Here is a 17,960-nt window from a genome sequence, read left to right on the forward strand (position 1 = left end):
CAGACACTTAACATGTTCTGGCTGTGTGACCCTGGGCAAGTCACTTAACCCCAGCCTCAGGGGGAAAAAAAAAAAAAAAAAAAAAAAAAGATTTGCGTTTGATCTTCCTGGAGATGTGGCCCCTGTGAGGCTCAGGAGCCACTACTACAAGTCTTGTTTGCTCTTTAGGAACAAATTATTGCAGTCTCCATTCCCCCAGGCCCTGAGCTCTCTAGTAATGGGGGGGCCCTTGGTTGAATGGGGCATACCAGTACACTGGTATAATTTTTTTTACTGCAATAATATTTATTGATAGGAAGACTGATATACAATGTAATTATTTCTTTTATAAAGAGATTTTGTACATTGAGAACATCTGGTGTGTTATCTCCCTCTCCATGCCCGTAGGGACCTCACCTACCTTAGTCAGGATGCCTTGGCGGTGAGTCTTGCACAGAAGATGGTGAAATGCCAGCTCCAAATTATGCTGCAATCGCTCTACCTTCCTTTTTTCTTGTAACCACGGCCTGTCTGGAGAGAGGAGCCAGGCCACAGTAGGGATGAGGAATGGGAGCCATTATGGTAGGTGAGCCATTGTGTCTACTCTGAAAAGGAATGGGTCTGAACCAGAGTCCCTGCAGAGGGACAGAATCGTATAGATGATGGCTCTTAACTGGGCTTGGCTTAAGGGATTGCAGGGAAATTGGGGAAAAATCTGGATTTGAGATCCTTTTAATTCCCAGTTCACTTTATCCATGACCTCTGTTGTCCTATAAGCTAAGATTTCCTGATCTGTAGAGCCCCACTATTTCCTATCCATGTTTTATCAGCTAAAATCAGGTCAAGTGAACATCAAAGTTAGCCTTGAAGAACTGAAGATGACACAAGAAGTCACCACACCCCCTAAAGGGAATATGTGAAGGCATGTTGCGGCCAGAAAGGCAGTCACCCTACACCCCCAGACCCTATTTTATTTTCTGTGTCAGTGTCTATCTATCCCCCTCGACTAGAGCTTCTTAAACTTTCCACTTGTGACTGCTTTTTTGCCTGAGAAATTTTTACGTCACTCTGGGTTTAAAGACATACAAAATAGGTACACAAATCAAACGTTTACAGAAAATCAATCCTAATTTGCAACTCTCACATTCACTTATGGAGCTCCAAATGGAGTCATGAAGCACAGTTTAAGAAGCTGGGCTCTAGACCGCGCTTTCCTAACTGCTTTTGTACTTTGGGTAATCTGGAACCAGCGAAATACCTCAAGATTTGGGGTATTCGAAACTAGGCACCATGGTTTAAAGTGTGTGTTTCAGTGGATTGAGAGCTAGTCATGGAGCCAGGTTCAATTCCTGCCTCTGAGAAAGTCATATGACTCCTCTGTTCTAGACTATAAATTAAAAAGAAGGTGACGGTCTCCTTTGTGGTTGGAACTTCCTTATCTGGGAGTCTATTTCATGAAATCTCCACTTCAGTCCCTTATTGCCTTTTCTATTATTTCTTCCTCTTTCCCTCCCCTTCACTCCCCAGTCCCCACAAAGAGATGGTGGCTCCAACACTTCTGGCAAAGGGCATGTGTATACTTTAAGGTAGAACTTAATCCCTACAGACCTATTTCTAGGATATTTTCCATCATTTGGAGTTTATTGATCAGTTCATTTAACCTGATCTGAAGGTCACTTTCTCTCTCTTCCAGTCATCCCCAAAACAGAGGGTCTGCCATATATCTATGTACTGTCACCCAAGCTTCCCTTCTGGGACTTCTTTTCTTCTTCTTTTTATTTTCTTTTCTTTTTTCTTTATTTATTTTTGACTTCTTTTCTTCTTGTTGGCTACTTACGAAGTTCATTTAACCCAGAATAAAACTGTTGGGGTAGGTAGATAGTGTGGATTGCCCCAAGCTTCAACTTTCTTCTGTGTTAATGGTTCCTTAACTAGGGACTGCTCTGCCCCCATATTCCAATCTCAGGGCCTGTTCTTATCCCAGCATCTTGCCCTCTCCCCACCCACTTCTGCCCAAAGCCCTGCCACAACTCACTGGCATTGATGAGAACGAGGGCTGTGTAGAGAGCAATCTCGTCCTCGGAGAAATGCAGCGCGCACAAGGAGTGGGAGAAATCAAAGATGGAACCTATGAGCTCACTGCAGCCTGAAAGGGATTGAAAGTGTGGTGAGAGGAGAGTTTGTTGAATCGAGAGGAGGGGACACTTGCTGTTGGGGGACCAATCCTGACTCTTGCCTTGGGGTGACTGGGGGGAAGGAGGTAGCTGAACTTGAAGGAGTGTCCCGTGTCCTAGCGTTTGAGGGTGGGTTAGAATTAGGAACTTTCACCTTCCCTTCATTGCCCCTCACCCAAGGCTCTGAACAAGTCCATGCCTCCATATTTGCCCTCAAAGAAGACGGTGCGATTATCAGCGTTGTAGGCCCGGCACATCCTCACCAGGACCACCTCCATGGCTCCTGTGGGGAGGGGAGAGGGGGTGAGAAAAGGCAGGAGGCAACATCTGCCAGGTGGGGAGTGGGACCAAGGTAAGACCCCAAGCTCAGCCCCAAAGCCATCTCATGGGACAAGAACCTCCTTGTGGATTTCTTCCACATCGGCTCCCCGATTTCCGCCAGCCTCTTGTCGGTCCCCGCCCCCCACATGACCCCAACATTAGGACCCTCCTGGCACCTGCTTTGAGCAGCACAATCTGATCGTTCTGACACAGCTCCATGAAGCCCGCCAGCCTTTTGGCGAATTCCACCACGTACTGGATGGCCTCGGTGAGCCGATGGGCACAGCGTTCCCACATCTCCCACATCGACTTGGGGTGGGAGAAAACCACCGTGGGGAAGAGGAAGGACAAGTCAGAGCCCCCGACCCTCTCCACGACCTCGGCCCCTTCCATGCCCCACTCCATCCCCTGGGGTTTTCTATTCTGACCATTTAGCTCCTTCAGCATTCAGTGACCGAACCCGAGCAAACTACCACCGGGGCCGTTTCCTGAAGTTGCTTACAAGCACTAACGCGGGGAGACAAAAGGGACTCGACAATCAGCAAATATCTGAGTGCCCACCACGGACAGCACCATGTAGGAGGGAAGGATTCAAAGTCAGGAGGGATATGAGGGCTTGAACTTTGGCTCTCATTAGTTATTAGTTAATTCTCTTTTTTCCCCCCGAGGCAATTGGGGTTAAGGGACTTGCCCAGGGTCACACAGTCAAATAAGTGAGTTATTTTGTGAGGAGTCGGGGAATCATCACGTGGGGACTGAGGGGGTTAGGGGGAAGAGATGGAATTGAAACCAGGTCTAGACGGAGCAGGAGTTACCACACGGGACATTCAGTGAGGTGGGAACAAAAGCCAAGATTCCGACATTCACATTCCAACGTGGAAAGGACGCCATACTGGGAGTCAGGAAACCTTGGGTCTAGTTCCATCTCTGCCACTTATTAACCACCTGGCCTTGGGCCAGTCAATCCCTTTCTCTGAGCCTCAATTTTCCCATCTGCAAAATGGAGTGAGACTTGTTTCCTATCCAATTCTGAGATTTTATGAGCTTGAGACCACTTTCTCAACATACTATGTACACGGATGTGCATGCACGAACACAGCTCTGTGTCGCCATCTTTCCCCATCCTGGTGTTCGTGTATCTGTGTCTCTCACACTCTCATTCTTTTTTCCTGTCTCCCTCTCCTCTCCCATCTGTCTCTGTCTCTCTCACACACCCACATTCTTTCTGTCTCTGTCTCTCTCTCCGACTTTCCTGATGACCATGGGGGTTTGACCCCCAAGCCATTACCTTTCTTTGATAGTTGGTCACCTCCTCCCGAGAAAAAACGTTGCCACGTTGCCGCTGCAGATCTTCCAGTCGAAGCTGGCAGGTCTCTTGGTAGGACTTACAAACGTTTTGGACCAAGTGCTCTGCAGCCGGAAGCAGACGCTGAACCTCAGTTCTCCCTGCCACATGGGAGTCCCCACCATTAGACCCCCCCCCGCTTCCCTCCTCCCCTCTGGCTCTCTCCCTGGGACCCTCACGCTCCCACTTTCTGAGGCAGATGATTGAGGTTGGCGAGCTTTGGTCTCTGCTTTGGGGACCCTAGGGATACTTTATCCCTCCCGAACCTCAGTTCCTTCCCTACTCTTTCTCTCTGCTCAAAGAGAAACTGCCTGGCAGGTCCTGCCCCCCTCTCCAGCTGCTTACCAATCTCGGTCAGGGAGGCGTTGGGGAGCTCGAGGCGGAAGCTGGGGCTGCCATACAAGTCCCTCCCCTGGCTTGGCTCCCCAAGCACCAGATGTCGGGGTTCCCCGATGTGGAGCTCGCACCTGTCAGGGGACAGCTGGCTGCCCAAGCCATAGAAAGCCCTGCCGACCTCGGCCTTTGCCCGCTCCGGGCTGTACCCCCTGGAGTACACGGCTCCGGCCAGCCCCATTTTGGCCAGACTATTAGGGTAGGAGGGTCCGGGGCCTGGGGTGCTGAGGAGAGCAGGGGGGCAGGCGGAGGCCTCAGGCAGGTCAGGTGAGGAACCCAGAGGTAGCTGTCCACTGGGGAGGGCGACAGCATAGGCAGGGGTATCTGCCCCTCTGGTCCCTGCAGGGGGGGGAGTGGTAGCTTGTCGCTGTTGCTGCTGCTGCTGCAGTTGCTTCTGCACCTCTGCATGCAGACTGTCCCTCTGCTTCTTGGACATTCGGCCAAACTTGACAGCTGGAAGAGGCCCCGTGAGAGATCAGGGTTACTGGGGTGAGGGGTAGTGGAGGAAGAGCCCACCTCGACGGCTGGCTGGCTGACCGCAGACCCTCTCAGACTTCCTCTGACTGCCCCTTGGGGAATCCAGTGGACCCCACCTCGAGACCTTCTCTCCCCTTCCCAGGTGTTCCTGGCACCTGCCTGGTTACTTTCACCCTACGTTCCACATTGCGCCTCCCAAACACTCTCACTGGTGGGGAAGGTGAATGCAAGGAAAGGCGAGGCTAGGATACCTGGACTCTGACCATGGGGTTCAGGATGGGAGGCAGGGGGCAGCGGGCTGTATCGGGGTCACCCCTTGCCCGAGAGGAAGAAGAGCTAGGAGAGCTGTGAACATAAGTCTCCATGTGGTCAGGCCTACAGGCTCCCTGGTGACCTAGATACACACCACAGCCCAACCCCAAGCCCGCGGCTGCTTCTGAACATCCTCTTCTGACTCTCTTTCCTGCCCCTTCACTCCCCCCTCCCGCCCCACCACCCCCTCCAACCCCTCCCAGGTGTGGAGGCGCAGTCCCCCCCTGCCTGCTCCCTTCACACCCCGGGCCGGCTCTCCGCCTGTGTGTTTCCTTTTGCTTGGTTATTTCAGGCACTGAAAAGTGCTGACAGGTTCCTTCTGACATCTTGTATCACATCATCCCATCCTCCCCTCCCCTCATCCCCCCACTACCTCTGCCCCTTCCCGGAGATCCCTCGTCCCGTGGGGGGAATGGGGGGGAGATGATGAAGGGCTCAAACCTGCTCTTCCCCACCCCTCACCCTTTGCTAGGGATTGTGGTGACTGCCAGTCTCGCTCGGGTGCTGGTCCAGTTTCTCCCGTTAGCTCCAAGGGACCAGAAAGGGAACTTTCTTTCTCTCTTTCTTTCTTTCTTTTTTGCATTTGTATCCTGGCACCTCGCATAGTGCCTGGAACACAGTAGATGCTTAATACACATCCACAGGGGGAGAGGGGTAAGAGCTAGTGAAGCGGGAGAATAGGCAGCCGGGTAGGCCTGAAGTACGGCGCCGGGGAAGAGTTGGGGACCATCTAGCCTAGAGAAGAAAAGCTGGAAAAAGCCTGAGCTCGAGGAACTGCTGCTATTTCCACAGGAGAGAATCATCCTTCTCCGTTCACATTTCTCTAACCTTTTTAGCTTAAGAAAGCACCTTCTTCCCAGGATCCCCGAGAAGCAGGTAGTGCAAATATTTTTGCACTTGATGAGTACCATTTTATAGATGAGGATGGAGACGTATACAAAAGTTTAATGACTTCTCCAAAGTCAAGATCAGTGAGAGCTAGAGCTAGGATCTGAAGTCAGATGTCTCCTTCTCCAAAGCCCATTGCTGTTTGGAGTAACCCTATAGAAGTTAAAGATTTCAGGAAGCTCTTCTGCCTGATTGGCTAAAAGGGGCCCCATTTGCAGACCCCATAGAGGGTCCCGAGCAGTGGGCAGGGAGCCCCCCCGCATGATCTCACCATCCCGGGACATGCCCAATGCCAGGCATTTCTGCAGGCGACAGTGCTGACAACGGTTCCGGCTGGTACGGTCTATAGGGCAGCTTTGCTGTCGGGTACAGGAATATGCTACATTACATTGCTGGCTCCGGCGAAAGAAACCCTGGTGGGCAAGGGTTAGGATTAGAAAAGTTTTCCTCTCAAATTCTTCAACTTCCCTGCTTTCCCTTCACTTCCCATCACCGTGCCTGCGGATAGAACGCTTGTATTCCGAGATCTTCTTGGAGATACATCGGCCATCTCCTCCCCTTTTTGCCTTTTTATTTTTATTAATTTCATAATTATGATTTTTTTGACAGTACATATGCATGAGTAATTTTTTTATAACACTATCCCTTGTATTCATTTTTCCAAATTTTCCCCTCCCTCTCTCTACTCCCTCCCCTAGATGACAGCTTTTTGCCTTTTTAAACACTGTTTCCAGTGTACTCCCGGGATCCAGATAAGGGCTCCCAAGTCCCATGTTTCTCTGCCATCCCATTTCCCCCTCTTCTTGCCAAAAAGTTTAAGAGTCTCTCACCTTGCACCCTTCACAGGTGATGACCCCATAGTGGATCCCAGAAGATTTGTCCCCACAGATCTTACAAGGGATCACTTCAATCTGAGCTGAAAGAGAATGTGAAAAAGAATGGATTGGACATAACCCGAAGTTTCACTGGCTTATTCAATCTGGGTTCTGAGTATTCAGTTTCACCCTCAAAATTTGGAGGGAAGCTGGGATCCCTGAAGGAAGAGAAATACTTTTTTGGGGGGGCTGGGGAGAAGGCAGGGAAGTCAGGGAAATGGCATCAGCTCTGTGGGGTGGCAAAGGCAGCAGATGCACAGAGAGACCACCTGTTCTCCCACCCCCTCCCTTCCCCTTTCGTCACAGAGACTCTTTATACTTCCCTCCCGCCTCGGGACCCCCGAGTCCCTGCTGCCTCGAAGCACCTGCTTCCCGCCTAAGGAACCTTATTCTGTCTCTTCCCCACCCCTCACCCCAGACTCTGCTCCCACGGGCACAGTACGGGGCATGTGAGGAGGATGTGGTGGGCTGGGCCAGGGGCACCTGGGCACCAGGCAGGGACGTACGCCTTGCTCACCCAGGCTTAGAGGGGGAGGATTGGGCCCATACCACCACAAGATGCTTTTCACACTGAGTTCAAGAGATAGCAGGGGTTGAGAGGGGGGTTCTAGGGTCATAAGCATAGCTGCCATGGGACTCGAACAATTTCTTGACGAGTACCTAGAAAGCAAAGAGAAGGACTGACCGCCTCACTGACCCGGGGTTTGTATTTGTGCACGTGTGTTAAAGGGTTCATGTGTGGTCGTAGTGTGGACACTGACGAGTTTGTAAAGTGGAATATGCATGTGCATGCGAGTCTGATGGAGAATATAGATGCATGAATCATATCAGAACTTGAAAGGATCTTAGTGGTCTGATTACACATGAAATAATTGTGGTACTAGATGGTGCAGAAGACTGACCTCGGGCCCTGGACTCAGGGAGATTTAAGGCCAAATCCAGCCTCAACTATACCCCCGAGTACCACTTAATTCTGTTTGCCTCAGTTTCTCCATCTGTAAAATGGGGATAATAATAGCATTCCTCTCCCAAGGAGGACAATAAAGTAAGTTAAATAGTTCACAAACCCGAGCAATATATATATATGTATATATATATATACATATAGATATATAAGATATACACATGCATATATAGTTATATAAATATTATCATCATTAAAATAAAATTTAAAAATTAAAAAATTCAAATAAAATGTTATTTTTTATATATATTGTTTTATATATATAGTTATCATTATTAAAATAATTTAAAAATTAAATAAAATGTTATTTTATATGTACATTGTTCTATATAGTTATCATCATTATTAAAATAAAATTTAAAAATTAAAAAATTTTTAAATAAAATAAAATGATTTATCCAGAGTCACGTAGCCAGTTAGCAAAGCTACACCCTGGGTTTCCTGACTCGGTTTACCGCTCTTTGCTCTCTATCATGCTAAGATTAAGTGTGTCTCATGGGTATTTGGGACCCCTATGCTTTCAGGAATTCTATAGGGACTGTCATCACGTCTAGTTTCAAGGCTCAGCTCGGCGCCACTTTCTACACAAGCCTTCCCCAGCTGCTGGTGGCTTCCCCCCATCTCTGCTGTGTACGGTTTAACCTATGGAAGCACAAGGGACCGGTTCACTATTACCTGGTACACAGCAGGCACTTAATAAGTGCTTTCTGATTCTGTGAATGAATGTAAAGCATCAAGATTCGCAGGCACTTGTGGAAGCTGCACGTGAGAAGGTGCACGATGGGGATGTGTGCCCACGAGCACGTCTGCAGGGAGCTCTGGGTCCGGGGAGCCTCGTGCTCCCTCTCCGTGACTCTGGGGGCCGCTGCCCCCCCCCCCTGTGGTTTGCTCTCGGCCACCAGGTTCCTCTCTCTGCCTCCGCTCAGTGCTTATCAGTGCCCTGCCGCCGCTTCCCGCCCAGGAGCGCAGCCAGCACGCAGCCCCCCGCGGCCCCCCTCCCTGACCTCAGAGGCTAGCCTGGGGAGGCCGCCTCCAGCCACAGGCGATATTTTCAGTATTGCCGCAGGCCAAGCGCTCCCTTCTGGCCCCAGTGGGGAGGGGGAGCCCGGGCGGAAGGGGTAGCGTGGGGGTCATTGGTTCTTCCCAACTCCAGGGGCAGAGGACGTTGCATGATGCCCCCTCCTGCTCACCTGGGCTCCCTTAGGCTGACTGGTACCATGGGGCGTGGCTAAGCTCCATTTGCTTCACCCCAATATTTCCTAGGGGTCCGGCCTTTCCCTGAAGTGAACCAAGGAGCTCCCTACCATGAGCCTAACATGGGGGGGGGGCTGAAAAGATCTAATTTTCATTTCATTTCTTTTTTTTGACAAGAATTTAAACCCGACCTGGACTCAGGAAAAACCAGGTTGTGTGACCCTAGGCAAGTCACCTAAAAAACCAAAAACAAACAAAAAAAAGCCTTATATAAAGCTTTACATGATCTGCTTCGGGATAAATTGGGGGGACATGCAGCAGATAATGTAACGGGATCCTTGGAGATTTGACTTTGACCATTTGCTTATCAACATTTTATTAATGACGTGGATGAATGCTTCGGATTTGCAAGGGAAATCTGAAGAGACAGCAAACCAGTGAATGGCAGATCCTGCATCTCAAAAGAAAACAATCCATCCAAGTGACGATCGATTGAATAGAATAACATTTAAAGGGAAGAAATGAAGAATCCCATCCTTGGGTTCCAAATACCGACTTTCAACCACTGACTCGCCAAGGGCTCAAATGGAACAAAAGTCTGGGGACTCCCAGAAATTCCATTACTTGGTGTACACAATAAGAAAATCAAAGAAAGGCTCTACATATGCAAAAAATATCTGCAGTAGCACTTTTTGTGGTAGCAAAAAGCTTGAGTTGAGGGAGGTACCCATTGATTTCGTAATGGCGGAACAGATTGTGGCCTATGAATGTAATGGAATATTATTGTGTTGTAAGATATGACCAATATGAGGAATTTGGAGAAAAATGGGAAAGCTTATATAAACTGGTACAAACCGGAGTAAGAGAACCAGGTATAAGAATGACAAAATAATGTAAGTTTAAATGATAAGAAAAGGCAGGGGAACTCTGAATAATTATAATGACCAATCTTGGCTCTGGAGAAGAGATAATAAATATAAATATAATTCTCTCTTCTCAGAGAGACTACAGGTAGGTAATATTACATATGCTGCCAGATGCAGTTGTTCCGTCAGTTTGTTTTTCTGAAAAGTTTTTCATTATTATAAGAGAAGGAGTCAAGGTAGGAACATAAAAACACAAGGCATTAATAAAATTTTAAAAAGTTCTGTTGTTTTAGTGGAATGCTAAGTTCAGTATACATCCATAATGTGACATAAAGGCTAAAAAGCTAATACTATTGAGGATACATTAAGAGGGCTGGTGCAGTGAATGGAGCAGATAGAGAAGACTCCTCTTCCTGAGTTAAATCCAGTCTCAGATACTTCCTAGCTGTGAGACTCAGGGCACAGGTTAACTGTCTGCCTCAGTTTCCTTATTTGTCAAATGACCTGGAGAAGGAAATGGCAAATCACTCCAGTATCTTTGTCAAGAAAACTCCAAAAGGCCTACAAAAAGGTGGGCATAAATGAAAATGTCTAAGTAATAACAAATACATTAAGGCATCCAGAATAAGGGGATGATAACTATTGTGTCTGGGATGAGTCACATTTGGAGTCTAATGTTTTGGGCATTATATTATATGAAAAAGATATCGAAAGACATCATGGTAGGGTGGAAAGACTACTTGGTTCTGAGTCAAGGAAGCCTGGATTTAAATTCTAACTGTCTCTAAGTAACTAGGAGAACTTGGGTAAGTCACAATCTCATGAAAATGAAGAGTTAGACTGGACAGCCTCTAAGGTCACTTCCATGAGATCTTTGAACTTATGAAAAGCCACATTGCCATCCAAAGAATAGAAATCAAGAGATGCCTATTGGGAAATTGCCGGACTAGTTAGAGTATATGAAGGCAATGTAATACTGTTGTGCTGTAAGAAAGGGTTTCAGAAAAAGCTGATAGGTATGTATTAATGCAAAGTGAAGTGACCAGAACTAGAACAATTTATACAATAACAACAGTATTGTAAAGAGAAACAACTTTGAAAAATTTGCTCAGCATAATGACCAGCACTTCCAGAGCACTCATAATAAAGTAAACTATCCACCTCCAGATAGAAAGCGGATGTAGACAAAAGCATATAGTTTCGCTCTCTTTTTCTTCCCTCCTTCCTTCCTCTCTCTCCCTTTCTCTCTCTTACTTCCCTCCTTTTTCTCTCTCATCCTTCCTTCCTTCTTTCCTTTATGACTTGGTGGGAATTTATTTCTTTTGCTGGACTATACTTATTTGTATAATAAATGGGGAAGAAGAGTTGAGATGGAGAAAAACATTGAACTAGAAATAAAAATAAAATAAAATTCAATTTAAAAATAAAACTATTTTGAAAATAAAAAGCTATTGTTAATGAAATAAAATTAACTGGAAAAAAGAAATATGAAAAAAAACCATAAAAAAGAAAAAAAAGAAAATCCATCATTTGAGTCTTATTTTTTTGGTTTGGGGTCTAGTCAGGAAATAAATGCAAATTCTCATGGGATCTCAAATTCTTTTCCAAGAGGTAAGAGTGGTTTTGATGAGGGGGAAGAAAGAATACATTGGCTCTATGTGTGTGTGTGTATGTATGTTGGGGGAATGAGGTGAGACAGCACTGCCACAAAGAGGGGAAAAAAGGACATTAAAAACATTAGCCTGTTACATATTATTATATAACATATTATTATAATTATATAATTATAATATTATATATATATAGTTATAATTAGTTTTATGACCGTATAGTGATCACCCTGGCCTGAGTTTTGGGTTTCAAACATGGACGAATTTTAAGGTTCTTCTCAGTTCTGATATCCCATGTTTCTATTTTATGAATTTTCCAGGGTGTGGTCATCGATAATGGCTATGAGTTGACCCCATTGGGCACATCACTTATTCTCTACAGGCCTCAGCAGTTTCTTAAGCTGTAAAATGAAAACAACACTTGCACTACCTACCTCATAGCACTGTTATAAAAAAAGTAATAATAATAGCCTACATTTATATCGTGCATCCTGTCTGACGCAGGCTGGCTGTAAGATTATGGACAAATCACTTAGTGCCGTAGGCAGTTCCCGTTGGGGGGAAGGTGTTGACCTCTACTAGTGAGGGACTTTTGTCATCTGGAAGTTCCCTCTAAGAATCACAGGCCCAGGCTTTATTCCATATCTCATTTGAGGGAAATGCTGAGTAAGCCTTGAAGTGCGATATTCATCTGGGTTACCGTGTTTACCCATAGGTGAGAACACACATGCTAAAAGATGTAAGGGAACGAGATATGGGGACGAGACACAAGGAAGCCTAGGGATGTCTGTTGCCTTTTTCCACCTTCTGAGCCTGGAGAGGGAAGGAAGTGGTCCAGAGTAACTTAGTAACAAGCACAGGGAGTGGAGATTTACAAACTGAACCACGGTGGGAAGCGAGGCATCTGAGCTCTTGGTCCCCCAGCCACTGTGGTCCTGACTCCTGCTTCCCTTCTTCGGGAGCCACATTCGTGTGCGTGCAGGTGCTGACCACAATGTATGACCCCGGACACATCCCCCTGACCCGAGTGACTGGAAACTGGCTCTCTGCCCTCCTAGTCATGGTCTTAGAACCCCACCTTGAGGTCAGAGTCTCTATTGTTCCCACGGAGAAACAGATACAAGAAGTCCTGGCCTGAAGCCTGGGGTTTGACCCAGACCCACATAGCACACAGCTCGTTACAGGAGGTCTCTGAGAGACGGAATCACAGAGAACCACAGGACATGGGGGCAGCAGGATCTCAGAGGGCATTCTGGTCGGCCTCGATTGTTTTTCTCAGACTAGGAAGCTGGGGGACAGAAAAACTCCAGTAAAGAGATCCAGGCAAGGTACTGATAATGAGTCCAAGACAGAGACATAGATAACAGAGACTAAAGGAAAAACAGAGAACCAGAAACAGCCAAACTAAGACCTGGAGAGACAGAGACGGAGAAAGAGGAAAAGAGAGCACCAGAGCCCGCCCGTGGAGCGTGTGCCCGCAGGAGTGCCCACGCTCTCTCTGGCCCAGTGCCCGGTCCCTTAGCCCTCACCCGTGTTCTCTGGCCCTCGCCAAACCCCCTTCCTCCCTCCTATAACCCTTGTACTTCCACCCTCCCGAAACCTCAAAGAGAAAGTGTCTGAGGTTTGGGGAGGGGGGGCCATGACCAAGAACCAAAAAACAGCTCCGTGAACTCAGCCACCAACCCCAGGCCCCTCAAGCAGAGCCTTGGCTGGGGTGAGGAGGGGTAGGGAGAAGGTGAGTCATGGACAGACCGCGGGATTACTCAAACCGATGCCCAGGATCTGGTCTGCCGGGAACTCTCCCCTCTCAGAGCCAGAGCATGCCAGGAACTGCAGCCAAGCAAAGGTCAGCCCCCAAATTCCCCGACTCTCACAGCTAGGCCCGGCCCCTGCTTTGGGAAGTTCTTCCCTGGGTCTATCAGCCCTTATCCCTCCTTCCGGTTTAGAGCTGGGTTAGGTGATCGTTAGCTAACTATTTATAGTTCCTGATGAGGTCAGAACACGCTCCTGGGCCACACCCTTCTATATCAGGGAGGGAACTTTCTTGAGATCATGGGTGCCCGAGGATGGACCGGCCGTTCCTCCCATGTCCTTAGAGATGGCCAGGGAAGATGACCGGCCAATGGGGGGCTCCGTCCTCTGCGGCTCATGCGTTCATTTCGTGGCAGTGTCTGTGGGGAATTGCTTCTCCGTCCCCTTTCCCTTCTTGGGGGACGGCAAGGCCGGCCCTGGTATTTGCCAAAAGAGCGAGGAAGGAGGGGGGAGAGACCCGACAACAAGAACAGGAGTCTGGGCAACCAAAGGATCGGGGTTTGATCAATGAACCTCTCCCAGTTTCCTAATCAGGAAAATAAGAAAGACACTGTCTGTCCCATATGGTATAAGGAAAGTGATCTGTTAAACCTTTGAAATGATGAGCTGTTGAAATTTCTGTGAGGGCAAAGGAGAGGGGAGTACATATTATATATGCTGCCAATCACCCTCCATCCTACTATTCCTAACACGTGACATCCAGTTGGTAGGGGAGGGGAGGGACAACCTGGTAGAAATGATTAGATCTCTTCTCCCCAAGCTTCCCGTTTATTCTCATCCCCTCTCTCAGGTGTGCGATAAATTCTAGCCCTCTGCAGAGATCCTGGCTGGCACCATACCTACCCCCGAGACGCCAGTCCTATAATCCATGTCCTTTATGCCAGGGAAAATCCCAGGAGACAGAGACAAAGTGAAGTGAGAAGGGAATAAGCACTTATATAATGTCTGCTCTGTTCCAGGCACGGTGCCGAGCACTTTTACAAGAATTGTCTCATTTGAGGTCGGGGCTATTGTAATTTCCAATTTACAATTGAGCAAACTGAGGCAAACAGGGTTAAGTGACTTGCCCAGGATTCACACAGCTAGCAATTGTCTGAGGCCGGATTTGAACTCAGGGCTTCCTGACTATAGGCTCAGTGCTCCCTCCGGAGCTGTATCCACAGTTCTTGAGGTGAGGGGATCTTTTGGGTTTCATCTGGATGAAAATGAGAAAAGGATTAATTAAGCATCACAGGCCTGATGCTTACCCTTCTCCTGACTTCTGTTTCCTCCTCACTCATAATTGGTCCCCTTCCTAATTAACTAAATTATTGTCCTAATTAAGATATTAGGGAAGAAGGGTTGCTGGGATCATGACTGGGACGGGGAGTATGTGCTGATGTCCCCTGTAGGGGGATTAAGAAGTTAGAAGGAGGGGCAGTCGGGTGGCGCAGTGGATAGAGCACCCGCTGTCAAATCTGCCCTCAGCCCCTTAACACTAGCTGTGTGACTTTGGCCAGGTCACAATCCCGACCTCCTTACCCCCAAAAAATAATTGGGGGAAGGCAGGCCAGGAATTCTAAGCTAAAGAGAGAATCCAGGGAAGATTAAGGAAGGAGAAACTTTAGACTCGGGGACAGAAGCCTTTGCCATTTAATAAAACAATGATCGTTTCCCCACTTTGGTTTCTTTGTCTTGGAAATGAAGGAGTGAGAATAGATTTCTAAGGTTCTTTGAGGTTGGAAGTCTATGCTTAATATCCCCATTTAGGACTAGGAATCCTTCCATCCCCTACCCCTACTTCTGACCAGCTCTGATTTGCATCTCTTATGTCCTACCCTGCTCCTACCTTCTCCCAGTTGCCCAGGCCTGAGGGAGTCCCTGAGCATGAAGATCTCCCTCTGTAGCAAGATCCTTCTTCTGGGCAGGGAAATGAGTCTGATTTGGCAGCTTCTCCCAACCCCTGTCCCCCTATTTTTCTAAACTTTCTGGTTTTTCTTCTCTCCATGAAGAAGCTCCAGTCAGTTGTCTCTACTTTTCATCACTACGTGGATCAGGTTTTGGCCCTGAATGTGGGGTCCCTTTTCCAAGATGGGATGCTCTGGAGAAGTAGGGAGCCTTCAGCCCCCTCCCTTACTTCTGGGGAAAGTGGCCCCCTTCTCTCCCCACATGAATTCTCACTTCCCTCTGACCAGAGACCCGAGCCTCTGTGATACTAGAAACCGAGGTGGCCAGGGTCCACCGCAGGAGAGGGGAAGAAGGGGGGCTCAAAGGCTGGGGAGAACCACGTTATTGTGGTTGTTACTTTGTTGTGCCCCCCCACCTACCCCAAGTCAACTTATCCCTATTCCTCTTAGACCCTGGGGTAAGAGTTTTCTGCTGACACACCTGTATTCTTGGGGCTGAGAAAGTATCGGAGCCAAAACTCAGGTGGGCGAGGGTGTCTGGGGCTCCAAAAAGCCACAAAAAGAAGGCAGCCACCCGAAACCCCCCTCTCAGCCCCCGCCACCCCCGCAGTCTGAGACAGGAGAAAGGAGGGGAAACAAAAGAGCTGAGCTGAAAACAACCACCTTATGAGGGCCTGGAGCTTTGGGGGATGGGAGGGAAAGGTGAATCATGGGGAACCATAAAGTCTGGCCACCCAGAGATCTGTTGTCCTTTCAGTTCCATCCCCACGATCTAGCCCTTTCAGGAGAATGCCAGAAGTCCTTTCAGAAACAGCAGTTGATTGAGTCCCTGGACCTCATCCCTCAGGCTGCCATCTCATCTCTGTCTCAGTGCGTCTGTATGTCTGTCTCTGTCTGGGTCTCTGTGTGTCTCTATTTGTATGTCTTAGCGTGTCTCAATTTCTGTGTCTCTTTCTCTGTATGTCGTAAGTGTCTCAATCTCTGTGTGTCTCTGTGCCCATCCTGTGTCTGTATCTCTGTGTCTGCCCATCTGTCTCTTTGTCTTTCTCCTGGTCTCCTTTGAATATAATAATAGATTCCATTTCCTCTTTACTTTCTACTGGCCCAAGGCCTGTTGCCTCAAGTCCTACCAAATCATACAATTCTCCATTTTGCTTGGTGACAACAAAAAATAGATTGCAGCAGCATAAAGAATGAGAGCAGATCACAAGAATTACCACCCAAACCTTCAGGGTTACAGTGAGGATTGCCATGTCCCCTTCCTTGGGGGAAGTTAGGGGCTTTTCTATTTTGGGGGGCCAGAAAGAGAAAGGCTGGTAAGTGAAATGAGCTTTAGAAATTCTTTAGGATTTTAATTAAGATTAGAATCCTAATTCAGACTCTTAGAGTCCAAACTATTGTCTTCTATTCTTTCATTTTTCTTTCTCCCCTTTATCTGTCGAATTTCTACTTTTTATCCTTAGCCAAACCTCTCGGACCCACCAATGGTAGAGTTATTTAATATGGTGTATATTGTATATGTCTGTGTTTCATTCCTGTGCTAAATGATTCGCTCCATGAAGGCGGGGACCCTAAGCTTTGCATCATCCCCAAAGCCTGGCTCAGTGCTCTGTACCCCCTAGATAATTAATAAATATTTATGGAATTGAACAGCAAAATAATCCCTTTAAGTTCCTCTTAAGAGGAAAAGGGAAGAAGGGGACAGGTATGGGGGTGGAGGCAGGACCTTGCAAAGCCTAAAGCACATGGGGTGGTTTATAAGGGATTGGACCCCAATTCAAAGGTCTGGGATTCTACCTCCTCACTCGCTTGGAGAAAAGAAACAGCATTAGCCATAGCCAAGACAGATTAGCACAGGGAACCCCATAAGATATAGGTGGTCGGAGCTCTGACCTGGCTGGGTTGACAGAATTCAGAGGGATCTTTGGACAGAGAGACCCCCACAAAGGTGCACACTTTCAAAATGTGTCCCTCTTTGTCTCTCAACTTCCTTAAGCTTAGAAGGAATGAGACATTACAGTTATGAACCAGTTCATGGCGTTGGGTTCTTGCTTGGGGTGTGGTCTTCTGACAAAAGTTTGAGCTAAGCTTCTGATTCAGAGTCACCTGGAATCAAAATCTGTATAATGCATCCCTATTCCCAGAGAATATCCATCCTCCAAGCAGGTGGGAGGTATGGTGGCAGAAATACTTGGGAGAAGGGAGACCTGGGTTCAAATGCAGCCTCAACCACTTAAACAGAATCCTGAACAAGTAAATTAACTTTTTAGCTCTTTTAGTTTCTAAAATGGGGCCTGGGATTATAAAACATGTACTAGTTCCTTCACAGGGTTGCTGTGAAGAAAGTGAACTGCAAATCTCAAATTGCTACATACACGAGTTAGGATTAGAAATTAAATATGGACGCAGAGGGTTTAACCACTATTGATCACCTTGGACAGCAAACTAACAGTTTCTCAAAGATCCATGTTCTCAGAACCCTTCAGGAAGAAATTCTAAAGCCAATCCACCCTTCCTTCCTGACCACCTAGTTCTGAGCTCTGATGATAGCTGTGTGACCCGAGTCTCAGTTTCCTCATTTGTAAAATAGCGTCTACAGCCTAAGGGCTATTGTGAAGATCAAAATGAGATTATATATATATATATATATATATATATATATATATATATATATATATATATATATATATATATATATATATATATATATATATAAAGCACATAGCAGATTTTTAAATATCACATAAATGCTAGCTATTATTATTATCTATAGAATGAGGGAATCAACCTAGAAATCCTCAGATATCTTTTAGCTCTAAATCCATCCTTAAAAAAGTAGAAGTTAGGTATTGTACAAAGGGAAA

At 47.1% G+C, this 17,960-nt stretch overlaps 1 protein-coding gene across 3 annotated transcripts in view; it reads right to left on the reverse strand.

Annotated features, from left to right (window-relative positions):
• The window catches only part of RORC (RAR related orphan receptor C), a 30,726-nt gene that overhangs the window by 2,563 nt on the left and 10,203 nt on the right, over positions 1-17,960 (reverse strand). For 2 of the 3 annotated variants that reach the window (XM_074263463.1, XM_074263465.1), the window contains 8 exons: positions 6,720-6,805; positions 6,161-6,302; positions 4,165-4,665; positions 3,763-3,884; positions 2,651-2,783; positions 2,329-2,436; positions 2,015-2,125; positions 401-510 (listed from right to left, as the gene is read on the reverse strand). In XM_074263463.1, the coding sequence (XP_074119564.1) occupies positions 401-510; positions 2,015-2,125; positions 2,329-2,436; positions 2,651-2,783; positions 3,763-3,884; positions 4,165-4,665; positions 6,161-6,302; positions 6,720-6,805 (1,313 nt within the window). The remainder of the gene's footprint in view (positions 1-400; positions 511-2,014; positions 2,126-2,328; positions 2,437-2,650; positions 2,784-3,762; positions 3,885-4,164; positions 4,666-6,160; positions 6,303-6,719; positions 6,806-17,960) is intronic. The other variant, XM_074263464.1, reaches the window with a different exon arrangement.

This window comes from Sminthopsis crassicaudata, chromosome 4 (assembly GCF_048593235.1).
Source record: "Sminthopsis crassicaudata isolate SCR6 chromosome 4, ASM4859323v1, whole genome shotgun sequence".
In the NCBI taxonomy this organism is placed as follows: Eukaryota; Metazoa; Chordata; class Mammalia; order Dasyuromorphia; family Dasyuridae; genus Sminthopsis; species Sminthopsis crassicaudata.